Source organism: Curcuma longa, chromosome 14 (genome assembly GCF_044706935.1).
Source record: "Curcuma longa cultivar G26 ecotype Majalengka, Jawa Barat chromosome 14, ITB_CL_G26_1.1, whole genome shotgun sequence".
In the NCBI taxonomy this organism is placed as follows: domain Eukaryota; kingdom Viridiplantae; phylum Streptophyta; class Magnoliopsida; order Zingiberales; family Zingiberaceae; genus Curcuma; species Curcuma longa.
In genome coordinates, this window is record NC_133874.1 from 6,707,135 (window position 1) to 6,733,931 (window position 26,797).

Sequence of the window (26,797 nt, forward strand, 5' to 3'; positions counted from 1 at the left end):
ATTGAAGAAATATTTGATAATGATCGTGATCAGTTTCTATAGACATGGCAGCCGGTGCTCGGAGAGGCTGTGTTGTTGCTGTTTCTGGTGATCAATGGCAGATTCAGGTTGCACTTGGCCCGCAGGTTGTACCGTCTGGTGGTCGCCAGCGAGCCGAATTTGTACCTGACGCGGCCCCGCAGCCACAGTTCGACGTCGAACCACCCGTCGCTGCTGTCGCCGACGGCCGAGACTCTAGGGAAGAGGACGGGGCCTAAAACGGTGGTGTTCTTGTGGCCTTGGTAGAAGCTCGGCAGCGCTGCACGCAGGAGCTGGTCGCCGAGGTACGCCCGGGCTTCCAGCCAGTCGTAATGCACGCCGATCCGGCGGTTGGGGTTGCGGATGGAGAAGGCGGCGGCGAGGTCGTAGGGGGAGGTGAGGTTGGAGCGGGCGAGCGTGGCGCTGGCGGCGACGCGGACGCGGTGGGGGCGGAAGACGAGCCAGAGGACGACGAGGGCGACGACGGTGGCGGCGCAGACGGCGACGAAGATCCTGATGGCGGTGGAGAGGAGGCAGCAGGAGCACGTGCGGCGGCGCGGCGGCGTGGAGCTGGGCAGGACGGGAGGGCCGTAGTAGCCGCCGGGGAGATTCGCCGGCGCCGGCGCCTGCAGCTGCTGCATGGCACGTGGAATTAAGCAATCAAATACAGTAATCAAATAATTCATTCAGAGGGAAGGTGAAAAGAGAGGAGATATCAGAGAAGCAAGGACGAAGATAAGAGTAGATGATCGATGGAAAGAAGAACTAGACAATGGCGACGGCATTAATCAACAGAGAATCCAATTCCCTTTATCTAGAAGGAAGTAGTCAAAATGGTTGACTTTGATCAGAAGGGAGTGGTCAAAATGGTTGACTTTGATATCACTGCTAAAATCTTTCACGCATCTTAATTTTCTCCTCGGCGCCGTTCTTTCCTTACGAACAAGTTTTCTCATTTGCATCCCGCATCGATCGCCTGTGTGGCGCCAGATTTCCCATGTCTGCGCATGCATTCCCGCCTGTAAAGTAATAATTAGCTTCCGCACCGAGCTCGCCTTGTGCCATTTCCACTGACGGTGACTTTGTCATCAGATCAGACAAGAACAGACCAGCATAGCAATAGCTTTGATGAAAGTTGGAAGTGCATGGACATTGGATTGCTCTCTCCTACAATGATTTTAAAGAACGAAGCAGCAGTCTAGTGTTTAAAGAACATGTTTAGATCTCAGATAAGCCACTAAGCAGGGACTAGCCAAAGCTTTTCAGAGTTCTTGTTGCTTTCCTATTGATCTTTTGGGGGCATGCTGTTACGGGGATAAGCCGAATACCCCCTCGTGGTTCGGTTCGAGTCCGGTCCTAGTCCCGCTCAAGTGCCGAGTCAGCATATATAGTCTTTGGCTCTATCACCCAAGTTAGTTCTCTCTCTCCAATCGGGGAGGTTAATCAGCCAACACTCCATTCGGCTCCGAACGAGACCGCCGCCTTATCACCAGGGCCCGAGTCGCCCCTCTTCTCAATCCTTCACTCACCTAACAGCCCAATCGGTCCGTCAATTGGCCGATCTGTCCGCTCGGCCATGCTTAGCGCCGAACCACCAAACCAATCTACGATATACCGAACACCCTATTTGGCTTGGTCCCGAATTGAGCCGTCGGTCGGCCGAATTGCCATTCGACCGTCTCACCGCCCGACTGACCATTATGTCTCCCTTTCGATTCGCGCCTCTCGCGAGGTCGAATCGCCGGATCGCCCTACAGTGCCCTGGTATGTCCCATCATGCCTTCTGACAAGCCCACACCCCTCATTTATTATCGTCATCCCTCTAACACCCACGTAGGCCGTGACAAGATGGTTACTGGTAACGATGGGACAGATAACTCAATTGTTCCTTCGCCTCATTAATTGTGATGAGATCTCCTTTAATGATGACGTGACAGGTACACGTTCATCTCTCTATAAAACTACCACTCCCTCCTCCACATGTATCTTCTTCAACTTTTACTCTTTTTGACGCTCAAGTTCACTACTGTTCACCTTCTTCCTCCCCTGTTTCTAACTTGAGCGTCGGAGTAGTCGCGCTGAGCACTCCTGGCCTTCCTTCTTACGTTCCTTGTGTTCGCAGGTCCTGGAGGTCTTACCGCACTCAACTCATCTTCCTGCTCCACGCCGACGACGGAGAAGGTCCGATGACTTGTCCAACCACTAATTCACCTTGCTGGCATTCATTTATGTATCAAAGGAATGGCAGGAGATTGCAGGAGGCAATCCCTCTGTCGTATGCATGTGCTTGACCGGATCTTTCTTTCTTTATCGTTTGCGACTTTGAAGATCTCGATCGATTGATCATCTTAACTTTTAAGATTAGGTCCATCTAACTGAGTGAAGCATCAGCGAGAGTACACTCCACTCGATGCCTTTTAATCCTGCAGTCGCCGTCGCCGTCGTCGCCAGGTATAGTCGCTAAATACTTTTATCAGGGTTTTGAAGCCTCAAAGTAGGCCTTTTACTAATGGTTTCTGGGTCAGTGGCAGGGAGTCAGAAGCAGCAAGCAGCAGCAGCAGCAGCAATGGCAGCACGAAGCCAGCAGCATGACCAGAAATGGCGGCAGGCGAGCAGCAGCGGCGGGAGCGGGACGAGTTGCAAACTGCGCGCCTGTGCCTTGGCCTGCACTCCTTCTGCCGTCAGTCTAATTAAGAACAGACCACTGGCACCAGGTGGCAGCCACAGCTCCTGTCTCACTGACTCCATTAATTCAAAACCAAAATCTAGCAAGCTGCTGCTGATGCTAATGCCGCTGTCGTAATCTGTAAGCCTTCTTCGACCTGTAGCTGTGTTGGAACATGATGGGAGGAGGAGGAGGAGGAGGAGGAGGAGGATGCCGGAGTAGATATCCCTTCACGCTCTCGCAGTGGCAAGAATTGGAGCTCCAAGCCCTCGTCTTCAGGTACATGGCCTCAGGCATACCCGTACCCTCTGATCTCGTCCCTTGCATCAGGCGAAGACCCTTCGTGGATCCTCAAACTCTCCCCTTCCTTCCTAATCTCCCTGCGAGTAAGTCCTGCGATCGAGTTCAAGCTCCCTAGCTCCCTTCTTTCTGCCGACTCCTCGGTTGACTGACATACATACATGCTTTTGCGTCGGGATTCAGTTGGATGGGGAGCGTACCAGATGGGCGACGCGAGGAAGGCGATGGATCCGGAGCCAGGGAGGTGCCGGAGAACGGATGGGAAGAAGTGGAGATGCTCCAAGGAGGCTTATCCCGACTCCAAGTACTGCGAGAGGCACATGCACAGGGGTAAGAGCCGTTCAAGAAAGCCTGTGGAATTGTCTTTGGCCACCAGCCCAGTCGTCTCCTCCAACTTCCAGCCCCGCCTTCTCCCGCGGCCGCCGCCTCCGGCCGGCCATTTTCCCTTCTCGTGTTCCTCCTCTACTGAAAGTTACAGGTAATGAATGAAGAATCAGTGACTCGTATATCGATCTTCCTCTAAGTTCGCCTCTGTTTATCGATTTTGTATGATTGTTCGGAGAGAAGGAGCGTCCACGGACTCAAGGAAGGTGTGAATGAGTACCCATTCCTCATGGAAAGCTTCGGGCAAACCGATATGAGATCGAAACATCCCTTCTCCAGAATCCTTGCGTCTGAGCAAGAGATGGAAAAGCAATACTTTCTGCCGGATGTCGATCTCAAGATCGATAGGCCTGGTAAGTTGGAGGAGCTGCAACCGAGGCCATTCCACTGTTTTCTCGATGAAAAGCCTCCCAAGGTTGAAGATTCCTGGATGAGCATGAACGTCGACCACCCGAAGACGCAGCTATCTATCTCCCTTCCGATGGCAAACCACGACATGCCGGTGATTGCTTCCCGGCGCTTCAATGGTAGTAGTTTCATGTGGCTGCAATCCATTTGTTTGTTTTTTTTCCAACTTTGTTTTCTTCACGTTGCAGATGGTTGAATTCTGAAGACCACCTCACCTTCCTCGATGATCCAGATTTGACTGTGTCAGATATTGCTCCGTGGTCTGTTCTTTAATTCTCTTCTCTCTCTCTCTCTCTCTCTCTCTCTCTTAATATTTTGTTGTGATGAACGAAGAAGAGGTGGGTTGCCGCCATGTTTGCAATTCTCTTTGAGCAATGCTGTTCCAGTTAGCTTGAAACTACATATTGTTCATAATCGTTTATTAAGCAGATCAGAGAAGTTGCCTCTGTTTAATAAACTCAATTCTGTCCAAATTTTACGGAAACAATCTCTTGCAAAGTAGGATAAGACTACTCGAGTTCATTTGGCTGCCTGACCTGTTTGGGTCGCTTGATTTGTTCAAACAAATTAGGCAGTGCAACTTGTCTAACCGATAAGTCCCACCTAATTGACTAGGTTGGCTCAACTACTCAAATCGACTAGTAGTCCAATTGGCACATTGGATCCCCTTGATCGACACGGCTAACTCAAAATGCTCGGCTCTATATGCTCACTTGTAACACTTGGGCTAACCAAATTGATAGATCTATGTGGGTTGCAATTGAGCCTATGGCCTCTTAACTAACTAGCCAACCTAGCTCATCGAGCTCCACTCTAATCATTTCGTTTGATAGTGTCACTTGATTGTATGCTCGACTGATTGACCTAGATCATTCTCCCTATGCAACTCCTATTCGCCAATTTAAGAATGGGGCTTAAGGATGAAATTGTTTGTGATTTCAACATCCGCTTAAAGCCGCCAACGATGATTATTAGGGGTGTAATTGAATTAAGTTGAATAGTAAGAGGCTCGAGTTCGATTTGTTTTCCTTAAGTTCGAGTTCAACACGAGAGTTCGATTCGAGTTTTAATTCTTAAACTTGAGCTTAGCTCGTAATGAAATTAAATAATTCGTGAACAACTTAAGTTCGGTTCAAAAATGACTTGTTTAAAAGTTAAACGAGTTTAATTCGAACTTAACTAGAAAATGACTCATTTAAAAGTTAAACGAGTTTAGTTTGAGCTCAACTCGTTAATATATAATATTTATAATTTATGTAATATACATATAATATGATAAATGAGGCTCTTAAGGAATATAATAGAATATGTTTGCGAGCTTTTTAATGAATATGTTCGCAAGCCTCTAAATGAATATGTTCATGAGCTCATGAATCAAATACTATTTAGTTCGAGCTCAGTTCGATAATGATTTTAAAATTGAAATCGGGTTCGAGCTCAGCTCGTTAACTTAATCGAACAAACTTGAACGAATTTTTTTCGAACCGAAGACTCGAATAATTTGCGAGCTGCTTGGCTTGTTTACACCTCTAATGATTATCACAAGGAATAACAATGAATATATTAGTTTACAAGGAACCATATATATTTTAACGTGAAAGGGATGGATTTAATTTAGCTTGATTCGAATGAAACTAAAATGGTGATTTTGGACAAAAACAAAAACAAAAACAAAAACAAAAACAAAAAAGATATTTTTTTTCTAAATAGTCAAAGAGTGTTCCATTTTAAAGAATTTTTCAAAAGAAGTATTTTATTTTACTGTTTAATTATATATAATTGCTCAACTGTCCTTTAATACTTTTCGATATTATTATCTTCTGATTAATTTTTGAACACGATGATAATTACGAAATCATAACTACTATCCTATAAATAAGGATAATAAAAATTTATATTATAATATCTATAAAAATATAACTACTATAAAACGTGGTCAATCAATCTAAACTGTACTGATTTTTCTTCTCTGAGATAAGTAAAAGTTCATCCTCCTTCATGATTCACCAGCCATCCTTTATTACTCCACCTGTTCATTTTCTTTTGTTTCATCAAAGTAACTAGAAAGTAAAAGGCTGATGCTCAGGTCACTGCTTGCCATTTTGGTGAATCGAACTTAATGAATAGCAAGCACCACAGATTGCAGCCCATGCTGCCAATCCACTCCCATTAATGCCTCTGTCCTTAGTAGTTGGATTAAACAACACCCCACGCATTGATGCCAAGAGAAAATCTATTCAAAATGCAAGATGAAAAACAAAAACTAGCATTCAAGATTAAATTTCCCTGCAGAATGATCAGTTGGTGGTACTACTGTCTTATTCGATTAAAACAACGATCCTATCCTATGCATGAAGTTCCTGGTCTATTGAATTTACTATACAAAATCTTATTTTGTATTGTATAGACTTATCAGGAATGGGAAGAGAAGAGGTGGGAATTGGAAGAAGAGGGAGTGCTCCAGTTGTCTTCTGCTCCTCTTCACGTTCGCAGGCCTGGAGAGGAAAGGAAAGGATTGGATTGGTGGGAGCACATGTCTCAGAGGTAAGGCCATGCCACCACCTTTACTTTGTTATTATCTTCACTACACTACTTCCTCCCGTTTAATTTCTTTCACAAGTTAGGGCCATGCTTACCTTTACTTTGTTATCGTCTTCTCACGGGAGAATATTCCCCTTCTGCAAGGTTTCCCTTTTCATTGGGCGAATGCATGAAGTCAACAATTTGGTAGTTTAGGGTTTATGTTTAGGGTTTAGGGTAGAAACTTTGCAAATGAAGCCATTTTGTGGATTTTAGGTTTCAGACCAAAAATTGCTCCATAGGTTTGTTAGAATGAACATGATAAAATTCTTTCTTGGTGGTTGGTTTGTGTAAGTTAGTATGGCTCTGTTGTTTTAGAACTCTTAACTTAGATGGTCTTATGGCGATATTCGGAAGGTAAACCATCATAAAATGGGTTTGTTTAGTAAACTAAATGCTAAGTTCTCTTGATTGAATCACCATGGTGAAGGTTAACTAATTTTGTTTTTTTGTTCTTTCAGTATCCTAACACTTTCAACTTTAATCGGCTTATATATCTACTGGTTGTTGTTTTCACTGTTCTGATCATCCATTGAAGCTACACCAACATAATCTTCCATGTACGTCGATCATTTTGTATCTAGCCATCTAGGTTAAGTTTACCACTACCATTTGGAAACAAGATTTGTTTCCTGATCTAATAGATCAAAACTCTCAAGCTTCCTAAAAGTAACATGATAAAAATCTAAACTAAATTAGCTTTACTATCTGTAGTTTTATGGTCATGTTTAAAATGGTGGATCAAAAGCTTTCTAAGTCGATGGTATCCTCAAGGGGATTTGGTGATTTGGTGGTAACGAATTCGAGTTGCATAAACAACCTCTTGTAATGTAGGATAACCCTTTATATATTCAACTTTCTCAAACTATAGAATCTATTGACTGCCTTTCTATATGTTCAAACCATCTCAACCTATCGGTACCGCATAATACAGAAAGTAAAAAGGAAAATTTTGAAACTACAATTACAATGCGACGTTAGCAAGCATAGTTGAAGGCAAAAGTATTTGTTATGAAAATCTTGTAGTTGCTTCCCATTCACGCTGTTCCCATTCCATCAGAAGATGACACGGGCGACAAACCGATATGGTGTAGGTTCAATGTCACTTGGTATGATACACTAGCCGTAGGTCATGGACCACTCGGCCCTTTGGACGTTTCAGAACGGCAGTAGCATGACTAAAATCTCTTAGAAACTTGGGTGTTTGATCTCTAGATTTACTGCAGTAGCTACTAATTAAGAGTCTTGTAACTACTTACCAGGCTGCTGTTTCTGCATTGAATCTACAGCTGCTAAAGAAAACCTCTACACTAGATTTGTTGCTTTTGTTTCTCGATCGATATATTGTTTTCGGTTTTCCTTCTAAAAGGTTGGATTATGTAAGATGATCACAGAAGAAATTGAGAAAGTGTGGGGCATTGGAGAAGTTTTTTTGTCAGAGTGCTAGGTCCTGTGTAGGTTGGTCCCATGACAAGAGTTTGCAGATGAATAATTGTTTGATTGCCTGAATGACTGCATGCATCTGACAACATCACTGAGGCTCCATATCTTGTCTCAACTCAGGCATAATATTTGAGGTTTCAGAGTAGAATTAGAATTAAAAATCTAGAGAAAAACAAAATCATATAGTGTTCTTTGATTTCAACAACTTCAAGAAGTTGATGAAATTGGGCTTGAGCTTGCACCTTCAACAACAAAGTGGTGATTAAGGTGTTTCAGCCAAATCATAGATGTTTGAAGAACTAACTTTATTGCTATAGATTTGATTATGTTTATGAAAGTTAATACAAAATTTCCTGTATGATTCTTTTAGAAAATTCATTAGTTATCATGGGTGGAATAAATAAGAAACACCAGCAAGGAACAGAAACACAAACCGAAAACGATCATTTTGATCAAATAAAAAGATCTTCTTCGGCCATATGTTCTCACAGAATCTGAACCGATTCAGGTTGAGTTTTACTCAATTCTTTTGATATCTAATATCTATGACAACAAGCTGTAATGTCTCAACTGTTTCTGTCTGTTACATTGATCTTTTTCAGCCATTTTCTGGGTACCTTCTACTTGGCTCGAGCTTGTCGTTTTATACTACAGAAAACCGGTTTATTTGATACATGATTACTTCAAAAAATTTAAGTTTCATATATTGCCATCTCCAAGTCCAAATCATTTTGATGGAGCTGTGATGAGATGCCCTTTGTTAAAATTGTCTATCCTGCTGTAATAATCATTCTCCTCGATATTCAATTTCCAAGCTGCAAAGGAAAACCAGTAAACCCATAAGCAAAAACTTGAGTTTCAGTATACTCCTGTGAGAAAAATGGTTATCTTCATATACAACGACGATGATGATTTTATCTACGACAAGTTTAGTACTTGACATAGTGTTTACTAACCTGACAATCTTGTGAAATTTTGTTGGTATTGTCTCTTGACAGATCTTGAAGTCTAAAAGAAAAATGAAAACAGACTTGGATAGATCTTTGGAATTAAAATGATTTCACTCACAGTTCCAGAGTAGCATCTTGCAGGTAATCATCAACATGGAAATAGTCATCCAAGTGTTGTTGAAATAAGGAGCTTTCCTTTGCATCCTCTCCATTGGCTCCACGGTGATCCTCATCGATGCCGCCTTCCATGTTCTTCAAGAACTTACTCCACCATGCTGATGTTGCCAAGTTCAGTTTATCATTCCACTCCATATCATGTTGCTCTCCAATTGATTGAATTTCAGCCATCTCCTCCTCATCTATTGCTTGGTGCAATGAGACCGATGAAGGATCAAACTCGCCAACATGCGATGATTGCTGAGACAACAAAGCTTGTGATGATGATGGCTCGGCCGGTGTTGGATTATGAATGCTGTGGTAGATGGAGGTATCAAGATTTTGAAAATTTTGGAGATTGAGGTTGAGGCCTAATGGCTGATCAGGCAAACTGAAGTTGAGTTGATCCAAGATTGATACAGGTGAGAATGGAGAGGCATGAAAGTAGTTAGCTAACGTTCGGTCGGGTGGATGGTTCATGGAGTTTCTTATAGAATCCACCACCAGCTCATGGGATCTCCTCCTTCGCAAAGTCGATGTTGCTGCCATGCTTTGGTGTTCATAGGCTTGCTTCATGGAGGCTCTATGCAATTTGAGGGCAGCTACAATCTCCCTTCTGGCTTCTGCCATATTGAACCATCTTTCCTGGTAAGGCCTAGTGGTGTGGAGTCTTCTTCTCACTTGTTTCTTCGGTGGCAGCAGCGGCGACTCCGGTGATCCCCTCTGCAATTTTTGAGGTCCTTGTACTTCATGTTCATTGAGGGAACTCATATCCTTGTCATCTTCAACCTCCATTGTTGTTGGATCTCTAGATCTTCCTCCCTTTCCTGGAAGCTAAATAAAGCACAGGGTGTTGCTATAAGTAGTAGAAAGCATCTCAATTATGCGGAATTTTGCGAGAAAACAAACAATCTTTAATCTCTTATCCTTTGGCAGCTAGCTAAGCTTTGGTCCATGATCATAAGAAACTATGGGATGCCATTTCTTTCCAAATTACCAGTGTTTTGTTATTATTCACGTTGAATCTTTCTTTCTTTCTTTCTTCTTTTTTTAGTTTAACAGTCCTTTTAGTCATTCAGTGTGGGGTTTGAATGGGACCACGCTACACCGTCCTATCAGCTATTACTGAATGAAGCTATCACAGAAGTCTATAGCTACATGAAGATGAGGTTTGATATAAAGAGAATTCATCTTCATTTTTCTGCAAAAAGGTGGAATCCGTCACCTTAACGGCTCCACACGGTCGGCCCTATCATCTGTGAAGAGGTAAATCGAGAAACTACAGTTGATCATGACACAGGAAGAGTATTACCTGACTTCATCAGAATTCGAACCCTTGTCCTCTTCTACAAGTCTGCTGCGTCATAACCAACTCAGCTATGCCCCGAGAGCAAGAGAATTCGTCCCCAGGACATAGCACAAATTGAGGTGATAATTTAGAATCGATCTCGTCATACACGTCAAATGTCTATGTGTCTGAATGAATCTCCTCCCTCTATATCTCGTAAAATCGGCTCTAGAGGGTTGTTAGATAGCAAATCTATTTTTTTTATATATAAAGAGAATTCAATTTGTGCCATCTTTCCTTTCCTTTCCTTTATTTTTTTTAAAATTCTGAATAAAAATCACTAAACTATGGCAGTGCTTGGTTTACTAACCGTCCTAATTGCTTTTAATACATAATAGAATGCACCGAATTGAATAGACATTAATATAAACTTTTCAAAAACAATTCTGAATTGATTAAATAATGAAATGCATAAGATCTGTTGCAAAGATTAAAAAAAAGAAAGGAAAATGAAGCAAAAGCCTAGAAAATGGCCAAATTGTCTGAGGGCCTTCGAGTCCAACGCTGACGAAAAGCAAGCAGCAGCAGCAGCAGCACAAAATGAACTAACTAAACAAAATTCAAACTCTTGCAACTGAAATCAATGAGGCAGTGGAGTTTCAGCTCAGTTACTCCCAGCCTTGGGGAGCCACCGGAGGAGCCGCCTCCCAACCGGAAGGAACAGGAGCAGCGGCAACACCACCCTCCGGAGGCGGAGCAGCGACATCCCATCCATCGGAAGCTACAGGGGCTGTGAGAGAAGAAGACAACAGTCAGACGAACTTCACGGTAAGTAGCAGCATTTAAACCATCGAATGTTATAGAATAGGAGTTGGTTCTCAGTTAAATTCTAGTGAATGAGAAGATTAATGAAAGAAAAGGTGATCAAAAAGTGCTTTGGAGAGGAAATATGCAACCATGCAGCAGTACACTAGTGTTGGAGTAGATTCACTAATGTCTTGTTCGACAGGAATGTATCATAGTTTAGTCAATTTGGTTGTAGTGAAGTAGATCATCATATGGATATTGAAACTAACCTTGAGCAGCAGTCCACTCGCCGCTGGGAACTGGAGGCGCGACAACAGGTGGTGCAGCTTCTCCCTCAGGCGCCCATGATTCGGTAGTCCATTTTTCATTGGGTACCATGGCACCATAATCAGGGACTGTGCCAAAATCAGGAGCAACTGGAGCTTCCTCTTCCTCTTGTTCCTTGGCTTCCTCAGGATCTCTGTAGAAAAACAAATCAACCTGCAAAGACCAGCCGGCATTAGAGCATAAATAAAATCAAAGGAAACTTTCAAATAGAAATGCATAGGAACATGCTTTTATGACAACCAGAAATAATTGAACCTAAATAAATACTAGACCCTAAATAGAGGTTAAATGTGTTAACAATGCACAAGAATCAAAATTTTGACTATCAAAAGAGCAAGTAGAACCAAACAATCAGCATCAGCTCACCATTACTTCCCATTTCCGGCCAAGAGGAATAGTACCACGCATCTGCAGAACCATCCTAGCCAGCAACCAATAAAGACAGCCAATACTGAGTTTTCCCTTATTGTTAGCTGGGATCCCAATATCCACATATCGCATCGGAGAGTCAGTGTCACAGAAGGCAATTGTTGGAATGTTGCCCAGAGCAGATTCCTTGATAGGCTGTTGGTAAAAGAATAGAACATTTTCTTTAACTAATCTGCATTCAAATAAAATTTTCAAATATTAAGCTAATTTTCTTACCTGGTGGTCGGTTCTAGGATCAGTTAGGATTAGAAGGCGTGGTTCGCTAAATGAAGTTTGCAGCTGATTCGTGAAGGTTCCAGGCGTATGCCTCCCTGCAATAGGGTGCGCACCTGTGTATTGTGCAAACTTGAGAACAGCTCTCTGGCCGTACGGCCTTGCGGATTGGACAATAATGTCCTGAGGATTCTCAATGGCTACAATGACCCTGGCTGCTAGTTGAAGTTTCTCCCATGTTCTTCCAAGGTTGATGATGTAGATACCTGAAATTTCAATAAAATGAGTTGCCTAGAAATAAATCACAGTAGTTCAATGGTGCTCAGTTACATAGAAGACAAACAGCTGGTTTCACTACAAAAGAAAACCAATAAAGGATCTGAAAATGATATAAAAGCAGGAAAACTGGCATTAGATAGATGACAAATGGTATCAAGAGAAAAGATCAGGTCATTCTAGAAAAGAAATTGAACCTCTGCAAGTAAACAAGAAAGAATGATACCAAACTGAATCCTCTAGACATTGATAGCATGTAACTGGTAAATCACTAATTCATCAGTTCTGATTCCATTTTCCCCCTTCTCTCTGTGTAGTCAAAGGTTGTATATGAGTTGTTATCATATGGTATAAGGATCTTTCAGTTGAGAAAAGGAAACCAGGGAAGAGAAAGAAAACAATGAGAAGGAAAAAATGGTCAATTTCCTGATAGAGAAAGTTGGGCAGACAAAAGAAATGGAAGGAAAATTAACCATTCCTTTCCTCAAAACTGATCCACCCTATATATGGAGGAAATTATCATCACAATTTCCTAATAGAAAGGTTAGCACAACACCACCTACAGACATGTCAGTTGCTCATACTAGCTCTCTGTCATCAAGCTGATTGACATCATGTCAAAGGAAAGTGTAGGAAGTATGAGTTTTGCAATCCTTCTCCAGCCTCAATCCTACTATATCCTACTATGTTGCTCCTACAGTGGGTGAACCTCAGATTCACACTTCCAACTAACTCTTCGTCTTCACCAAATCATTGTTGCTAAAGGCCACAGTAGAAACTCAGTCTATATTCAAAGTGAAACATTTAATTAACATATTCAGCCATATAAATTCTTCAATATAGCAGGCAAGCTTCTTAAAGATTGAAACTTGTTTACTTCTCAACTTGTAGTGCATGATACGCTAGCATATTGAATATATACAGTCATCCAATATGAGTAATTTACATTTCCATAGATGTGAAACTAGTCATCCAATACATCTATATTTTAATTGAAATCAACCATAGATACAAGTTGTTTAAATTGCTTTCCTCTCAATAATTTCATGATTAATCAACCATAGATCTTGTTCCCTACGATGTGAGATAATTTAATGCCGATATCAATCATCAATCTTCAACTTTCAACACGTCGACAAAAGAAAACAGAACATATGGAATTACATCCAGAGAAATGTAGGCACACCAGTTTACACGCAAAACGATACGAAAAACAAATAGAAAGTACACAATAAAATTTAACCGAATACCCAAAAATCCACTGAGAATTACCAAACAATATTAACACATTCCCGAGCAATGAAATGCAAATCCGACACGAGAAAAAAGACAACAAAAAAGATCAAATTTTGGAGACAGAAATTACCATCAGTTCGCCGCTTGTAGGCGTAGCGCTCCATCTGGAAGTCGCAGTTCTTGGTACCGAGGTGGACATCGGCAGCGAGCATCATCTGTATGTCCTGCTCCTTCTGCGAAAGGGTCCTCGACGCCATTGTCTCAAGAGCACAAGATCACTCTCTTGCAGGGAAAAAAACTGCTCTTTTCTCGAAGTGCCGACGGCTGCGAAGGAAAACGTCTGAGGCGACGCTACATATTAACCTAAGAGATCGTTAAATGACTAAAATACCCTCATCTGATAGATATTCACAATTATAATTAAAATAAATAATATTAAGAAATAAAAATAAATTTAACAATGAGCAACTGTAAATCAAATTTATATGAATAATTCTACGCGATTTAAGAATGAGTAAATGATTTAAATATCTTTCCATTTTAATAATTACTAATTATTTAAAAATGTTAGATGAAACATAATTATCTTTGATATAAAATCATTAGTTATACACGTTAATCGGGTGATTAATTATCGAGAATATTTCGATAACATTCTGCTGCATGTTTTTACCGTGGATATAAATTAATTGAAATATTTATGTATAATCTTTAACAATAAAATAGTATAAAATTGTAATTTGGATAATCTGTTCAACTATACGACAAGGATTTTTTTTAATGAAATATATTTTTACAATATTAAAAATTATATATAAATACTAATGTGATCAAGGAGATATAATGATGCTCATCAATAGGAATGGGTAAAAATTTAATTAAATTAAATAAATCGATTGAATTGATCAAATTAAATAATTTAATTCAATTATTTTAAAATTTTAATTTTTTTTTAAAAATTAATTAATTCAATTCAATTTTAATTTTAAAATTTTTTATTCAATTAAATCGAATAAACTAAATTAATCAAATTAAAAATAATTTATAAATCTTAAATAAATAAAATTATAAATTCTTAATTAATTAATAAAATTTTTATAATATTTAAAATTTTAGTTAATTGGGTAGAAAATTGAATTAACCAATAAAATATTAATTCAATTTGTTTGATTTTTACTGAAAAATTCAATCGATTCAGTTGATTTGACAAAAAATCAATTTATTCGATTTTGATTGAATACTCCGTCCTACTCATATGAATGATGTTTCTATATATTTCTATATGAATATTATAATGTCATAACCTAGTTATGTATAGAATTATATTGGTCCTACATCATAATTGTTTTCTAATGACTAATAAAAACATCAATACTCGATCAGAGTTCAGCGTAATAAACCAATAAAACATCTCAACCTTCTTATTCTCAGTACATTCTTAAACAGAGCCCAGAGTAAATTCTAAGCCGAATAAGGTATTCTAGAAGCCATTTTCTGTGCGAGCCAAGGCCTATCTGGATCAGGATCAACAAAAAGGTGTGAGATGAACAATTCAGCCTCATCATCAAGCAGTTCTCTTGACCATGCGACTCGGTTTGTGAGGCAGCAGCCAGGTCCTGAGCATCTGAAAATAGGTTCAGAAACCAAACATGAATGCTTTGTTTCTTCAATCATCAGTATCAATGAAACCATGCAAACTGAATCAATCAAGGAGCAAATTGGGTGGAATTAGAGTAACCAATCTGTTCATTGTCTAAAGGAAGAATCAACAGAAGGCAAATTACCTGTACTCGTAGAAGCAAGCACTTCGTTCATTCTCAGACTTATCCCAGTTGTGCCACCCGAAAGGTCTAATGCAACAGTCCATCCAAGTATACGCGAAAACAACCCTCGCGAAGGGTCCCCATGGTCGGCCAAGAAATGCATAGGAAGTTCCACCGCTGCCCGTGATAATACATCTGCAGGGATCAAATCTGAGAAACAAAATTGAAGCAAACAAAACCAGATGGCACCGGATGCAGAAAATAATATACTTTATTCACAATATTGGACCTAACGATGAAACTGATTACTCTAACTCGGGTAACGATTTTCCTCGTTACAGTCGTCATCATTTTAACAATCCATACTATATGAGAATAATTATCAACCAAATAATTACGTTTCATAATCTGAGCTGCACAATCTGATATGGAATTTTAACCTGTATTGCTAATTATAATCCAAATTCAGCATTGATGATAATATAATTAACAGATTCAACTAAAACTAAAAATTATGAAAACATAATATTAGTAGGACTAATTGACCTCTTATTTACTCCTAAACATTTAACTATCAGATGACTTTCAAATTTTAAGTATATATCAAGGTAAATACATAGTAATTTTTTCCTTATTTGTCTTATACTCTTATTATAATCTAGTGATAATTGCCAACATATTCTGATATATCTATTGCGAGCATGTCAGATACTCATTTTCCTGTTATGCAGGAGATCAAAACTGGTTGTTAATATTTGATAGCAGTCTAAAAGTGATTTATCATGTTATTTTTTGCATTTATGACTTTAATAATAATGCAATATAGTTTGCTCAATGACATCTTTAAGACTCTAAGAATTTTGCATTTAATAGTTATAGTTAAATGGTGGTGTTGGCTTATTCTATCAACTCTAGATGTCTACATTGGCATGCAATGGTGAACCCAGAAAATACGGGTGTCTCCTATAGTTAAGAGAAATTATCAAGGTGAGAGATGAGGTAGGGTAAAAGTTCAAGGGGAAAGAATAAGAAAAGATGTTCCTAGTTTTTGTTTTCTTTAGTGGAAGGAAGCGAAGATTCTCTAGGTGGTTTGTGACTAGTTCAATCTCTTCTCATAACTCTTCCACTTTTCTTTTCTATGGTGATTTCTTCTTCATCATAAGAAACATGATTTCCTCTTTCTTTTGAAAGAAGCAATGTGATCGAGCTATGGAGAAGGCTAGGCTAAGCGATAGGACTAAACTTTTGTTGGGGCTATTCTATTCTACTACTAATTGACTAGGAAACCTTACCCACCGTTTCCAGAAAGGGAAGAAAGAAAAGTTGAGTTTCTAAACTACATCAAAAACATGAAAATATAATTGACAAATAGATTTGAAAAAACAAGAGTATTTTTATCTTGGCCTGATGTAAGGGATATTTGGTTTAGATAGTGTTTCTTCTGACCAATTTAGGCTAAAGTAAAATTAGAGAAAACTAGAAAAGAAAATTCCCAGCCCTTCCCCATCAGTGCTTCCTTCCTACATTGTCTCCATAGGAGAATCACATCCTTGGGTCGGTGAGGTGAAAGAAAGCAAAATTATTAATAATTTACAAATTATTAAAGAATAGAATTACAAGAGGACAACTAAATTTAAAAGAAGGGGAGGGGAAGCAGAATAATTTATAGCTTAAATAACAACAGTTGCATAGAGAAATCATTAAACAAGAGGTCAGATTTCATAGTATAATCATATTGATTATCATTTCAAAAATTGAGAAGTTGCATGAAATCATAAAGTGATATCTCTGTTAATTCTCCAGCATAGGATGTTTCAGTAATCCATAGCATTTTGCAACCATTCCATCAAGTGATTTTGTTTCAAGAGTTCCAGATGCAGAATAGTTATTCAATTTGAAAGGACAACTCAATCATAAAGCCATCCTCCTGATTTTCTAAGCTTGGGGGGCTTCATAAATATAACATTCCCAATAAATTTGAAAGAGCAAAACTAAAAAATACACAATAGAAAATTCCATGGTTGCAAGAAAATATAGAATTAGGAGTTATTTTATTCCCATGCAAGAAATCTTCGAGCTATCTTTTGACATCAAGAATGAACACAAGCTGGTTCTTTCAACTCAAAATAACCAACAGATATGTTTGCCTTTTCTAATCCCATTTAGTTGATTAAAAAATTGTGTACCTCAAGAAGACATAACCAGTTGATTCTTGAGACGATTTCCTATTTTGAGCAGTTATAAATCCCTGCGCCTTGCAGTGGATATGACAATGTTCTAGGAGAGCAGTAGAGTTACCAAAAATGAAGTCAACACTTCCTTCAATATAGCAATCTCTCAGATATTGCTTTCCATAATGTAGATATAAGGTATCCTGAAGAATTTATATAGCATCTGTTAGTAAATATACATAAAAAAAAAATTAACACCGTAAGCAATTCCTCCAAGCAATAAAAAAATGCATCATTCTTCTTTTATTTGCAAGGTGACATGATCAAATCAGAAAGCCTGCAAACACTATTCATAATTGATATTTTTCTTGGCCTTCATTGGCTGATCTTGGTTTGAACCAGCCAGAGCTCAAATTGAATATTATTGTTGTTCGGCATTCAGGCAATTCAAGCAGCTCAAGACTCAAATTAGTCCCCCCCCCTTTGTTCTTCACTATGTCTTCTTAAAATTGAGTAACCTCCTCTTGGATTTGACTCCGTTAGCAAAGTATTATACATAAGCCGAATATCTGAACTCATCTATTTAGAATTAAGATAGTCTCCAATGTTGTTAGCTGAGAAAGAAAATGCTTAATACTAATGACCACTTTGTTATCATCTAAGCAATGTAATTATGATTGAATCTTAGCCTACGTCATCTTTGTGATATTTCTTGATCTCCAACCATTTCTTCCTCTCTAGCTTTACTTTCCTGGTTCAGAAGAAATGGCAGATTCCATCTCTTGCACTAGGAAATACGGAGTGTGAAACAAAATGCAAGCAATCGAGAAGAAAGACTGTGCCAATTAAAAGTACCTGCCACCCAAGGAACCTGCAATCGTAGAAAGCACATCGATCAGCAGTCACCCGGATAGCCACGGCCTGTCCCGAACCCTACATGCACACCCAAAATTACTAAATCTCAGCTTTGAACTTCTTGAGCTGCTGAGCACACTGACAATGGAGGAATATGGGAAACAAACTTAGGGTTTTTGAGAAACCCAATTGGGCAGACCTGCGGAGCAGAGTTCTCGAAGGTGATGTTCTCCGCGATGAAGTCCTCTCCTTCGACGATCGTGCTTCCGCATCCAAAAGTCCCCGTCCCAATCACTCGCGGCGACTGCATTGCAAATAGGCGAGAGAGAGAGAGAGAGAAACGCAGAAGAAGCACCATTATGAGAAAGCGACAGAGAAGGACGGGGGATTCAGACCTGGTGGTGGTCGATGCGGCGTGCAGTATTGTCCCAGGTGAGGACGGTGGTCTCGGGGCAGGAACCGGCGAGGGTGATGAAATCCTTGGTCTTCGGGACGTACACGGGCTGCCGGTAGACGCCGGGCGCCACCTGGATCACCGTCCGCGTCCGATTGGAGAACGGCACCGCGTCAACCGCCTCCTGCACCGTGCAGAAGTCGCCGCTTCCATCGGCCGCCACCCTAAGCACCTTGTCGCAAGACATGGCCTTCCCCTACCGCCTCTCCTCTCCTCGCTCCCAATTCTCCTCTCTCTCTCTCTCTCTCCTTTGGAAGGTCGGAGGCGCCGGTTTCATCTTTGTGATGTTATTTTGGGAAATTTTCTTAACGTCTACTAAACGTAAACTTTTCGCTTAGTGGTAAATTCTTCAATTGATTAAAAATAGTAATGGCGGGATTAATATAATTTTTCATTATTTAATTTCATAATTAATAGACATGTCACACTCACGTCACATGTGGAAAATGAGTCAATTAAAAATGATAAATTTGGCTTTTATATCGCGTCACGCATGGACCGGTCAAATGGACGAGTCAGTCAACTGTACCGAGGAGCGGCTGTCTGTGGAAGCTTCTCGATCAACCCTGCGCTGCCTGGCCCTGCTTCCGCAGCACCGGGAGAGCGCCCAATAGACCACGGACGCAACGGAGACTCCAAAGAACCACGCGCTGTCGTAGACCACGTCGAACACCTCCCACGTCGCCCCCACCGCGCCCACCTTGTGCAGGAAACCCGGGACCGCCGGCGCCACGCCCGCCGCCAACGCCACAAATGCCACCCCGTTGTACCCTCCCGTGTAGTAGTATGGCCCGTGCTCGCTATCGGAGTAGAGGCCGCTTACGTCGAGGCGCGCTCGCCGGAGGACGTAGTAGTCGGTGAGCATGATCCCGGTGATTGGCCCAAGGACGGCGGAGTAGCCGACGAGCCACGTGTAGACGAAGCTGTCGCTGGAGCCCATAAGCTTCCACGGCTGGAAGGCGAAACTGATGGCGGCGGTGAGCAGCGAGCCGGTGGCGAAGCTGAAGGCGGAGGGGCAGAGGCTGGGGAGCATGGTGGCAACGGCGACGAAATTGGCTGGGATGTTGGTGGTGGTGACAGCCAGAGGCGATCCCGAAGAAGGCGACGGCGGAGACGAAGAAGTTGGAATTGATAGTCGAGAGGAGCTCGATTGGGTTGGAGATCATTCGGCCGAAGATGACCGCGGTGGCGGAGGTGATGGCGAGGCCGGCGAAGGCGAATGCGGTCTGGAAAATTGGGAGGCCCATTTGGCCGAACACCTGGTCGGCTTGGCTGCGTGCGAACCGCGCGAAATCGGAGATGTTGAGTGTGATGCCGGCCCAGGTGCCGATGCATCCGGTGAGGGAGGAGAAGAAGACGGGCCAGAACTGGGAAGGGGAGAGGCGCGACGGCGTGGATAGCATCTCGCCGAAGCCGCCCGCCGTTGCATAAGCCCAGGCGAAGAGGGTAGCGACGAGGAGGATCAGGATTGGGGCAGAAAACCGACTTAGGTCATTGATCGCACCCATGCCCTTCCACAAGACGGCGAGCTGGAGGACAGAGAAGAGGAGGAAGCAGCCAAGCTCAAGCGGCGAGGCGCCGAGCCAGGCCAAGGGCTGGGCGAGGGGCGACGAGGCCGCCGAGCGGGGGAGGAGGAGGAGGAAAATAGACTGGCCGCCGATCCAAGACTCTATGCCACACCATCCGCAGGCAACGACGGCGCGAAGGAGCGCCGGGACCAGGGCCCCCCGGACGCCGAAGGCGGCGCGGAGCTGGACGGAGAAGTGGACGCCGTAGCGAACCCCGGCGTGGGCGTTGAGGCAGACGGTAGCGACGACGATGAGGGTGCCGAGGAAGATTGTGGCCATCCCTTGCCACCACGACATCCCGAGATCTACCAGGCTTCCGGCCAAGTAGTAGTTAGGGACGCTCGTGACCAAGGCGATCCAGAGACCGGCCATGTCCCATCCGGAGAGGGTGCGTTCGGCGACGGACACCGGCGGTTAGGCCGCCGCCGCCAATATCGATCACGTTTGCATTGGTATCCATGGATGCACCGCATTGATTTCACTCATTCTGCTATTAATCAAGAAGATGACACCAGAAGAGTTGCAGAAGAATAATATAAAATTTAATTAAATAGATTAACTTATATCTATAAAAAATAAATAATTTAATTTTAAAGTCACTACAAGAGGAACGAATCGAACCGAGTTTAATTTTAATTTTACCGGTTCAAAACGAGTAGCATGGTAGAAACAGAATCACTAGTTCATCTTCATAACGCACTTTACAGTCGAGATAGAAACACATAAAAAGACATGCTTATCTTGATTCCATAACGAGGATTGTACGCGGTGAGGAGGAGGATCGAACAACCTTGGTTCGGTTACTGCCATTATCACAACATTAGGCTATTTTTGCCCCTGAAAAGTCCATCTCCGGATGCTGCACAAGCACAAAGAAATCAAACATTCATGAGATTCTGGAGAACATGAGCAGACAAGTGGTAGTCAAATGATAGAGGTATTTGAAGGTGTTGGTGAAGAGGGAAGAGTATTGAAAACCTGAGCCATGAATTTTTTGAGGATTTCTTGCTTTTGCATTTCATCACTTGTTGGAAGACCCATGGATTTCTGCCGCTGATCAAACTGAACAAATAATGATAATAATAAAGTATAGCATAGTATATAACCAAATCACAATTAGTAAAAACATTTACTGCATCTATCATCGAATCAGTGTACCAAATCCAATAAAATACATTATTCTTGGAGGAAAACAGAACATTGCTTGACCGGAGCTTAATATAATGTTTGTTCATGGAATGAGATAAATAAAGAATGGAATGGTAATTCCTTCGTTTGGTTTATGGAACAAGAACAGTTCCTACTATCTTATTCCTGGAGTTGATTAAAAAAAGGGAGTGAAAGGGGATAATAATTCTAACAATTAGTAATCCAACAACAAAGGAACAGTAATTACTTCAGAGAAGTTAGCTATTACTGCAAATTCATAACATGCAGTAAAGGTTAGCCAAACCATTTAAAATGTGACACTGTACCAAAGCCTTTTGCCTTCTTATAAATAATTTACCAGTGTTCATTTCATACCGGATTGAAAATCAAAGGGAAAGTTCTGAATCACTAGTTCATTGATTAGTTATTGTTACGTCAAGCCAACCCCAGCTAGTGGAAAAAGTTTAGTTGTTGGTTGTTGTTGTAGTTATTGTTATGACAAAATTGTAAAAAAGACATCTTAACTAATTCATAATAATCTAATATTGGAGTAGATAAATAAATATTTTAGGATTTTTTAAAAGAATAACAAAACCATTGTTTTTTTACAAAACTAGTTGGTTCTCCCGGTTTGACTAAGAAAAGCCAGTTCGACCATATTTTTTTCATAAGCTTAAATGCATATCAAATCTAATTGAACAACCAGGATTAAACACAACCCATGCCCTTTTTTCCTGTCAGACTGACTGGCAGGTCTGGTCCAGCTTTCATAACTAAGGTTTATCTATCATCATCTCAGAAAGCAAAGGATAAAAGGATACATATGAAATATAGCAACAGTAAAGAGCAATGATTATAAAATGATCACATTAAACAAGTGATAATGAAGAGAAAACTCATTTGTCTTTTATTATGACTTGTTTCATTTGGCAGGTTAGTCCAGATGACCAAGAATAATAAGGATGTAAATCTAAATTAAAAAATTCACCATAACAAGTTATGTATATGAATCATAAACGAGCAATTTACCATCATCTTTTCTACAGTCTGTCGAGTTTCAGGGTCCAAATCAGATAGCTTGCTATTCTCAGGCTCTACTTTCTGAGTATCAATTTCAGGGTCACCCTTCACCACAGATTTCCACCATTCCATCTGGTTTTGCTTGGTTAGGAGTATAGAAATGGATTTCCCATCCTCTGTGAGGAAATGTCAGATATTAAAATCTAAAAATAATCTTATAATTTGCCAAAAAAGGTGCTAATGTCATTGTACCTATGCTCCAGAAACAGTCATCTACTTTCACTGGCTGATAAAGTTCCCCCTGGAAGTACATTCCAAACACATTTATATGAATGAGATACAAGACCTTCCAGCAATAATCTAAATCATAGAAACACACAATGCAGTAAATATACACTTACATCAATAACTGGAGGCTTTCCCTTTAATCCAACCTTAAGGTGTGTTTTCTTAATCTCACAAGTAACAAATCTTGATTTGGTTCCCTGAGGAACTGGTATGTTAACAGTGACCTCTTGAAGTGATTGGATCCATGAATAGTTATCTAAATCCAGTCCATTTCCAGAATTTGGCCCTGCAAGACAAGGAACAGAAAATTCATAAAAGTTGATCGCAAGTAAAAACAAAGACAGCGCTTCTGATAACTAAGAATCTTATAACAACATAAAAAACATCAAACCCGAGGTATGTAGCCAGAAAGCAATATAGGCAACAAAATACATCAACAATTTACATGTACATACTCTTTCGTTGCAACTTCAAGACCTCATACACACTATGATATATTTCCCTTTCATATTTGACGCATGCTAATTGCAAATACACGGTCGTCATCAAATAGTAAAATTATTGTCCTCTGGGACCGTATTGTTGACTACCAATCTACGTACAAAGTAGGTTATCTAGATAAAATCTAAATAAGGAATAATTGTAATAAGAAACTAAGTTAAATTAAGAAAACTAGATAAAAGGTTGATAGGGAAACTAAATCTTAAAACAATTCTAGGGTTTCGATTTCGCCATGATAACATTTGACAATTTAATTGTAATCTCCTCTCTTACCTTAATGTTAGATTATGCTTGAAGATGGTTTATCCTACGGTAACTGATGTTTCCTCTCGAAATACATCGATGTATTTGCCCTAACACGACTCCTATTATCATGGTAATCGAATTAGGATAGACTTTTTACTCTCTATGACAACTAATGTTATCCTCGAGAGAGTTTGAACTACTTTCGTGATCAAACACTCAAGTCCGGATCTATAGATCTGAGTTTAAGATTCAACTCTCGATCCTTTCCCTAATCTCTCATAATTACAAACACACGCTAATATATTCGCAATTATCAACGTTTTGTTAAGTTACACTAAAACTGAATTAAGAATCGAACATATCATTAATAAAAGAAAGAAATCACAAGTTCAATGCAAATATATCATCAGACTGCTCCCTAATTCTAAAATAAAAAAACTACTTCATAAGGTTAAAGATACAAGTAATTTCGTAACTCCTTTGATGTCGTGAATGCGGCCTCCTCCTCGATCCCTATCACGGGATCGAGAGTCACAGGATCGAGAGATCCCCAGATCATCAGATATCTTGTAGTCGTCGCCCCTTGCTTCCTTTTATAGTTTTAGACCTTTAACAAAGTTTCCTAAAAATAGAGCAACCCTAACATAATTTCCTAAAAAGTAGAAGCGCGACTAACAAAAGGGAGGCTAACGGAATTTAAGGGGGCGCAGTCTTTGATGTTCCACGGTCGTGGAATGCACCACGGCTTGCCCGTGGGCAAGCCATGGTGCATTTGGCTTGATTTCGTCATTACTCAGTATGGATCACAATCGTGATGGCTACCACGGCCTAATCGTGGATCTTGCTGCTTTCTCCGGTTGATGCTCCTTGAGCAAATCTGACTCCCTGGATGATGGCCTGACCGTGGTCCATGCGGTTTGTTCCAATTGATCCTCCACGACTGTCTCTCCTTCCTAAATGATCCACGACCGTGGTGGCTACCATGGATTGATCGTGGATCATGCCGCAATACTATTCTTTTAACTTTGCATCTCAAAACTTGTTCCAATGTCAAAATCTCCACTTCTTGTCAATATAAGGTATAAATCGAAGTCATTTATCATTCCGAGTCAACAACTTCTTACAAAAGAGGTGGAGTTGGAATTCAAAATCAGTGAGCAAACTTCAAACTCTATTGTCAACGGTGACAATAAGAAAGGACGCACTAGTTCTAGCAAAAGCAACTAATTTTGCAATTTTCACTAAAGCACAATGATGTTATATGGAAGCCAACAACAACCAAATATTATCCCACTAGGTGGGGTCTACTATATGAATTCTTTTATGTCATTAAGCTCTATTCTTCTATTATATTATTAATTATATTTAAATAAATTTTATCTTATTTTATTATTGCTAATCAAGTCTTTTTTTATCTACCTCTTTCTCGTTTGATGTGTACATTTATCATAGTTTCACATCGTCTAACTGAAGCATTTATTGATCATCTAAATACATGTTTATACCATCTTAAACGTATCTCTAGAAGTTTTCCTTTAATTAATGCAATCCCCACTTTCTTTCTAATATTTTCATTACTTATCCTATTCATCGTTGTATGTCCGTACATCCACCTTAACATCCTCATCTCCGTAATTTTTATTTTTTGTTCATGTACTCAAATCATAGTCCAATATTCAACTCCATATAATATAGCAAATATGATCGCCGTTTTGTAAAATTTTCTTTTAAATTTTAAAAGTACTTTAGGATCACATATATCATTTGACGCTCTTAAACATTCAACTTAAACTATGAATAATCAAAAAACACTTTACTACATCCAACTAAAAATATGAATGATCACCGATCCTAAACATTCAAATCGGCGACAGCAGGCCAATCCTAAATGATCAATGCCTGTCCCTTGCTTAGCACACCCTACCGCGCAATTCCAAAATCAGCCTAAGTTAATGCAAAATTTCGGCATCTCCATACAATACAGTGAAAAAAATAATCCTGGTATGCAGAACTGAAGCTTACGAAAATAAGGATGTAAAATGAAAGAGCAGCACTTACTCCGCGAACCATCCTTTTCATCCGCCTTAGAAGAAGACTCCACCGCCTCCAGATCCTTAACCTCCGTCCTCACCGGAGTATTTCGGGTCTCCTCCTCGAGACGCTTCTGGGCCTTAGCTGCATCGCTGGAAGCCCTTTTTCTCAAACTCTCTTCGGCATCGGCCTTCTCCTTGGCGGCGTTCGCTGCTTTGACGACCTTTCCCGCAGCCGCCTCGTCCTTAAAAAATTCCGATCGCCGCCTAACGAGGTCAATGGCGGCCGCGAGAAAGGCCAACGGACCCTTCTTGGCGAGAACCGATGCCAAGGCCTCCTCGTCCGCGTCCGCCGTCGAGGAGGAGGCAGGCACCTCCTCCTGCTCCGTCTCTTCCTCGAGCTCTGAAACGACCGCCATGCAGCAGTAACCTCGGACAGATACGGATGAGAAGAGATCAGAACGGGAGCGTACCGGAAGATTCGAGAGGGTTTTGGAGAGAGAAAAAGAACGAATTCCAAATCCGTCCGCGACCTGTTTATTTTGAAGGACGGATGAGAGAAAGAATATCAATATTGTATGAGAGTTAAAATATTAAGGGGTGGATTCCATTTTTTATAGAAAAAAATTAAAAATAATTTTTTCTATTTATTTAATTATAAATATAATCTAAATAAAAAAAATTAAAATTTTATCTATTAAAAAATTATGATATAAATATATATTTAGATAATTAATAAATAGAAAAAAATAAATTATAAGATAAAATAAATTATGATATATTAAAATCATAATACCTAGATAAAAATTAAAAAGACTTATTTAATAATATAAAATAGAATAAAATTTATATAAATATATATATATATATATATATGATAATATAATAAAAGATAATCTAATAATATAAAATAAATTATAATTTATTTTATCTAATAGAATAAGATTTAATTATTATTATCCTTATTATATGAAAATTATTTTATAGACGGTGTATTCTATCAACTCAAATTCAAGCATTACGATGCCTAATGATCTCTAATTTTGATGACACCAAAGATAAATTTAAGAATTAGATTACGATGGCTGCTCTAATTTTGATGACACCAAAGATAAATTTAAGAATTAGAGTGAAATTAAAAAAATATCTTATTCCATCGTGGTCAATTATATCTTCTCGATTTACTTTCTCATCTTGAGACTAAAGAATTAAAGCTAAAATAAATTTAGATACTTATTTGGTCTCCAGACACAGAAGAGACAGAGACTATTT

At 40.2% G+C, this 26,797-nt stretch overlaps 6 protein-coding genes and 1 pseudogene across 6 annotated transcripts; 1 reads left to right on the forward strand and 6 right to left on the reverse strand.

Annotated features, from left to right (window-relative positions):
- Position 1: 1 nt before the first annotated feature.
- Positions 2-697, reverse strand: LOC141844926 (NDR1/HIN1-like protein 10). The gene has a single exon (XM_074732905.1). The coding sequence runs from the start codon at positions 657-659 to the stop codon at positions 30-32; it is 630 nt and encodes a 209-aa protein (XP_074589006.1). The 5' UTR covers positions 660-697; the 3' UTR covers positions 2-29.
- A 2,161-nt stretch (positions 698-2,858) lies between these two features.
- Positions 2,859-4,048, forward strand: LOC141844823 (growth-regulating factor 6-like). Its single transcript, XM_074732814.1, has 4 exons — positions 2,859-3,069; positions 3,167-3,461; positions 3,551-3,907; positions 3,964-4,048. The coding sequence occupies exons 1-4, from the start codon at positions 2,859-2,861 to the stop codon at positions 4,046-4,048; spliced, it is 948 nt and encodes a 315-aa protein (XP_074588915.1).
- A 4,524-nt stretch (positions 4,049-8,572) lies between these two features.
- On the reverse strand, positions 8,573-9,699 carry LOC141844824 (uncharacterized). The gene is made up of 2 exons (XM_074732815.1): positions 8,867-9,699; positions 8,573-8,613 (listed from the first exon to the last, which is right to left on the reverse strand). The coding sequence occupies exons 1-2, from the start codon at positions 9,697-9,699 to the stop codon at positions 8,586-8,588; spliced, it is 861 nt and encodes a 286-aa protein (XP_074588916.1). The 3' UTR covers positions 8,573-8,585.
- A 919-nt stretch (positions 9,700-10,618) lies between these two features.
- Positions 10,619-13,794, reverse strand: LOC141845103 (small ribosomal subunit protein uS2-like). Its single transcript, XM_074733148.1, has 5 exons — positions 13,611-13,794; positions 11,972-12,234; positions 11,693-11,890; positions 11,269-11,479; positions 10,619-10,982 (listed from the first exon to the last, which is right to left on the reverse strand). The coding sequence occupies exons 1-5, from the start codon at positions 13,735-13,737 to the stop codon at positions 10,861-10,863; spliced, it is 921 nt and encodes a 306-aa protein (XP_074589249.1). The 5' UTR covers positions 13,738-13,794; the 3' UTR covers positions 10,619-10,860.
- Positions 13,795-14,872: 1,078 nt separating this feature from the next.
- On the reverse strand, positions 14,873-18,936 carry LOC141845268 (pectinesterase 31-like). Its single transcript, XM_074733330.1, has 6 exons — positions 18,665-18,936; positions 18,469-18,573; positions 18,270-18,347; positions 17,430-17,617; positions 15,265-15,438; positions 14,873-15,104 (listed from the first exon to the last, which is right to left on the reverse strand). The coding sequence occupies exons 1-6, from the start codon at positions 18,908-18,910 to the stop codon at positions 14,942-14,944; spliced, it is 954 nt and encodes a 317-aa protein (XP_074589431.1). The 5' UTR covers positions 18,911-18,936; the 3' UTR covers positions 14,873-14,941.
- Positions 18,937-19,150: 214 nt separating this feature from the next.
- Positions 19,151-20,769, reverse strand: LOC141845267 (purine-uracil permease NCS1-like; annotated as a pseudogene).
- Positions 20,770-20,821: 52 nt separating this feature from the next.
- On the reverse strand, positions 20,822-26,050 carry LOC141845269 (protein BOBBER 1-like). The gene is made up of 6 exons (XM_074733331.1): positions 25,554-26,050; positions 22,862-23,034; positions 22,713-22,761; positions 22,470-22,636; positions 21,270-21,353; positions 20,822-21,150 (listed from the first exon to the last, which is right to left on the reverse strand). The coding sequence occupies exons 1-6, from the start codon at positions 25,942-25,944 to the stop codon at positions 21,112-21,114; spliced, it is 903 nt and encodes a 300-aa protein (XP_074589432.1). The 5' UTR covers positions 25,945-26,050; the 3' UTR covers positions 20,822-21,111.
- Between the last annotated feature and the right edge of the window lie 747 nt (positions 26,051-26,797).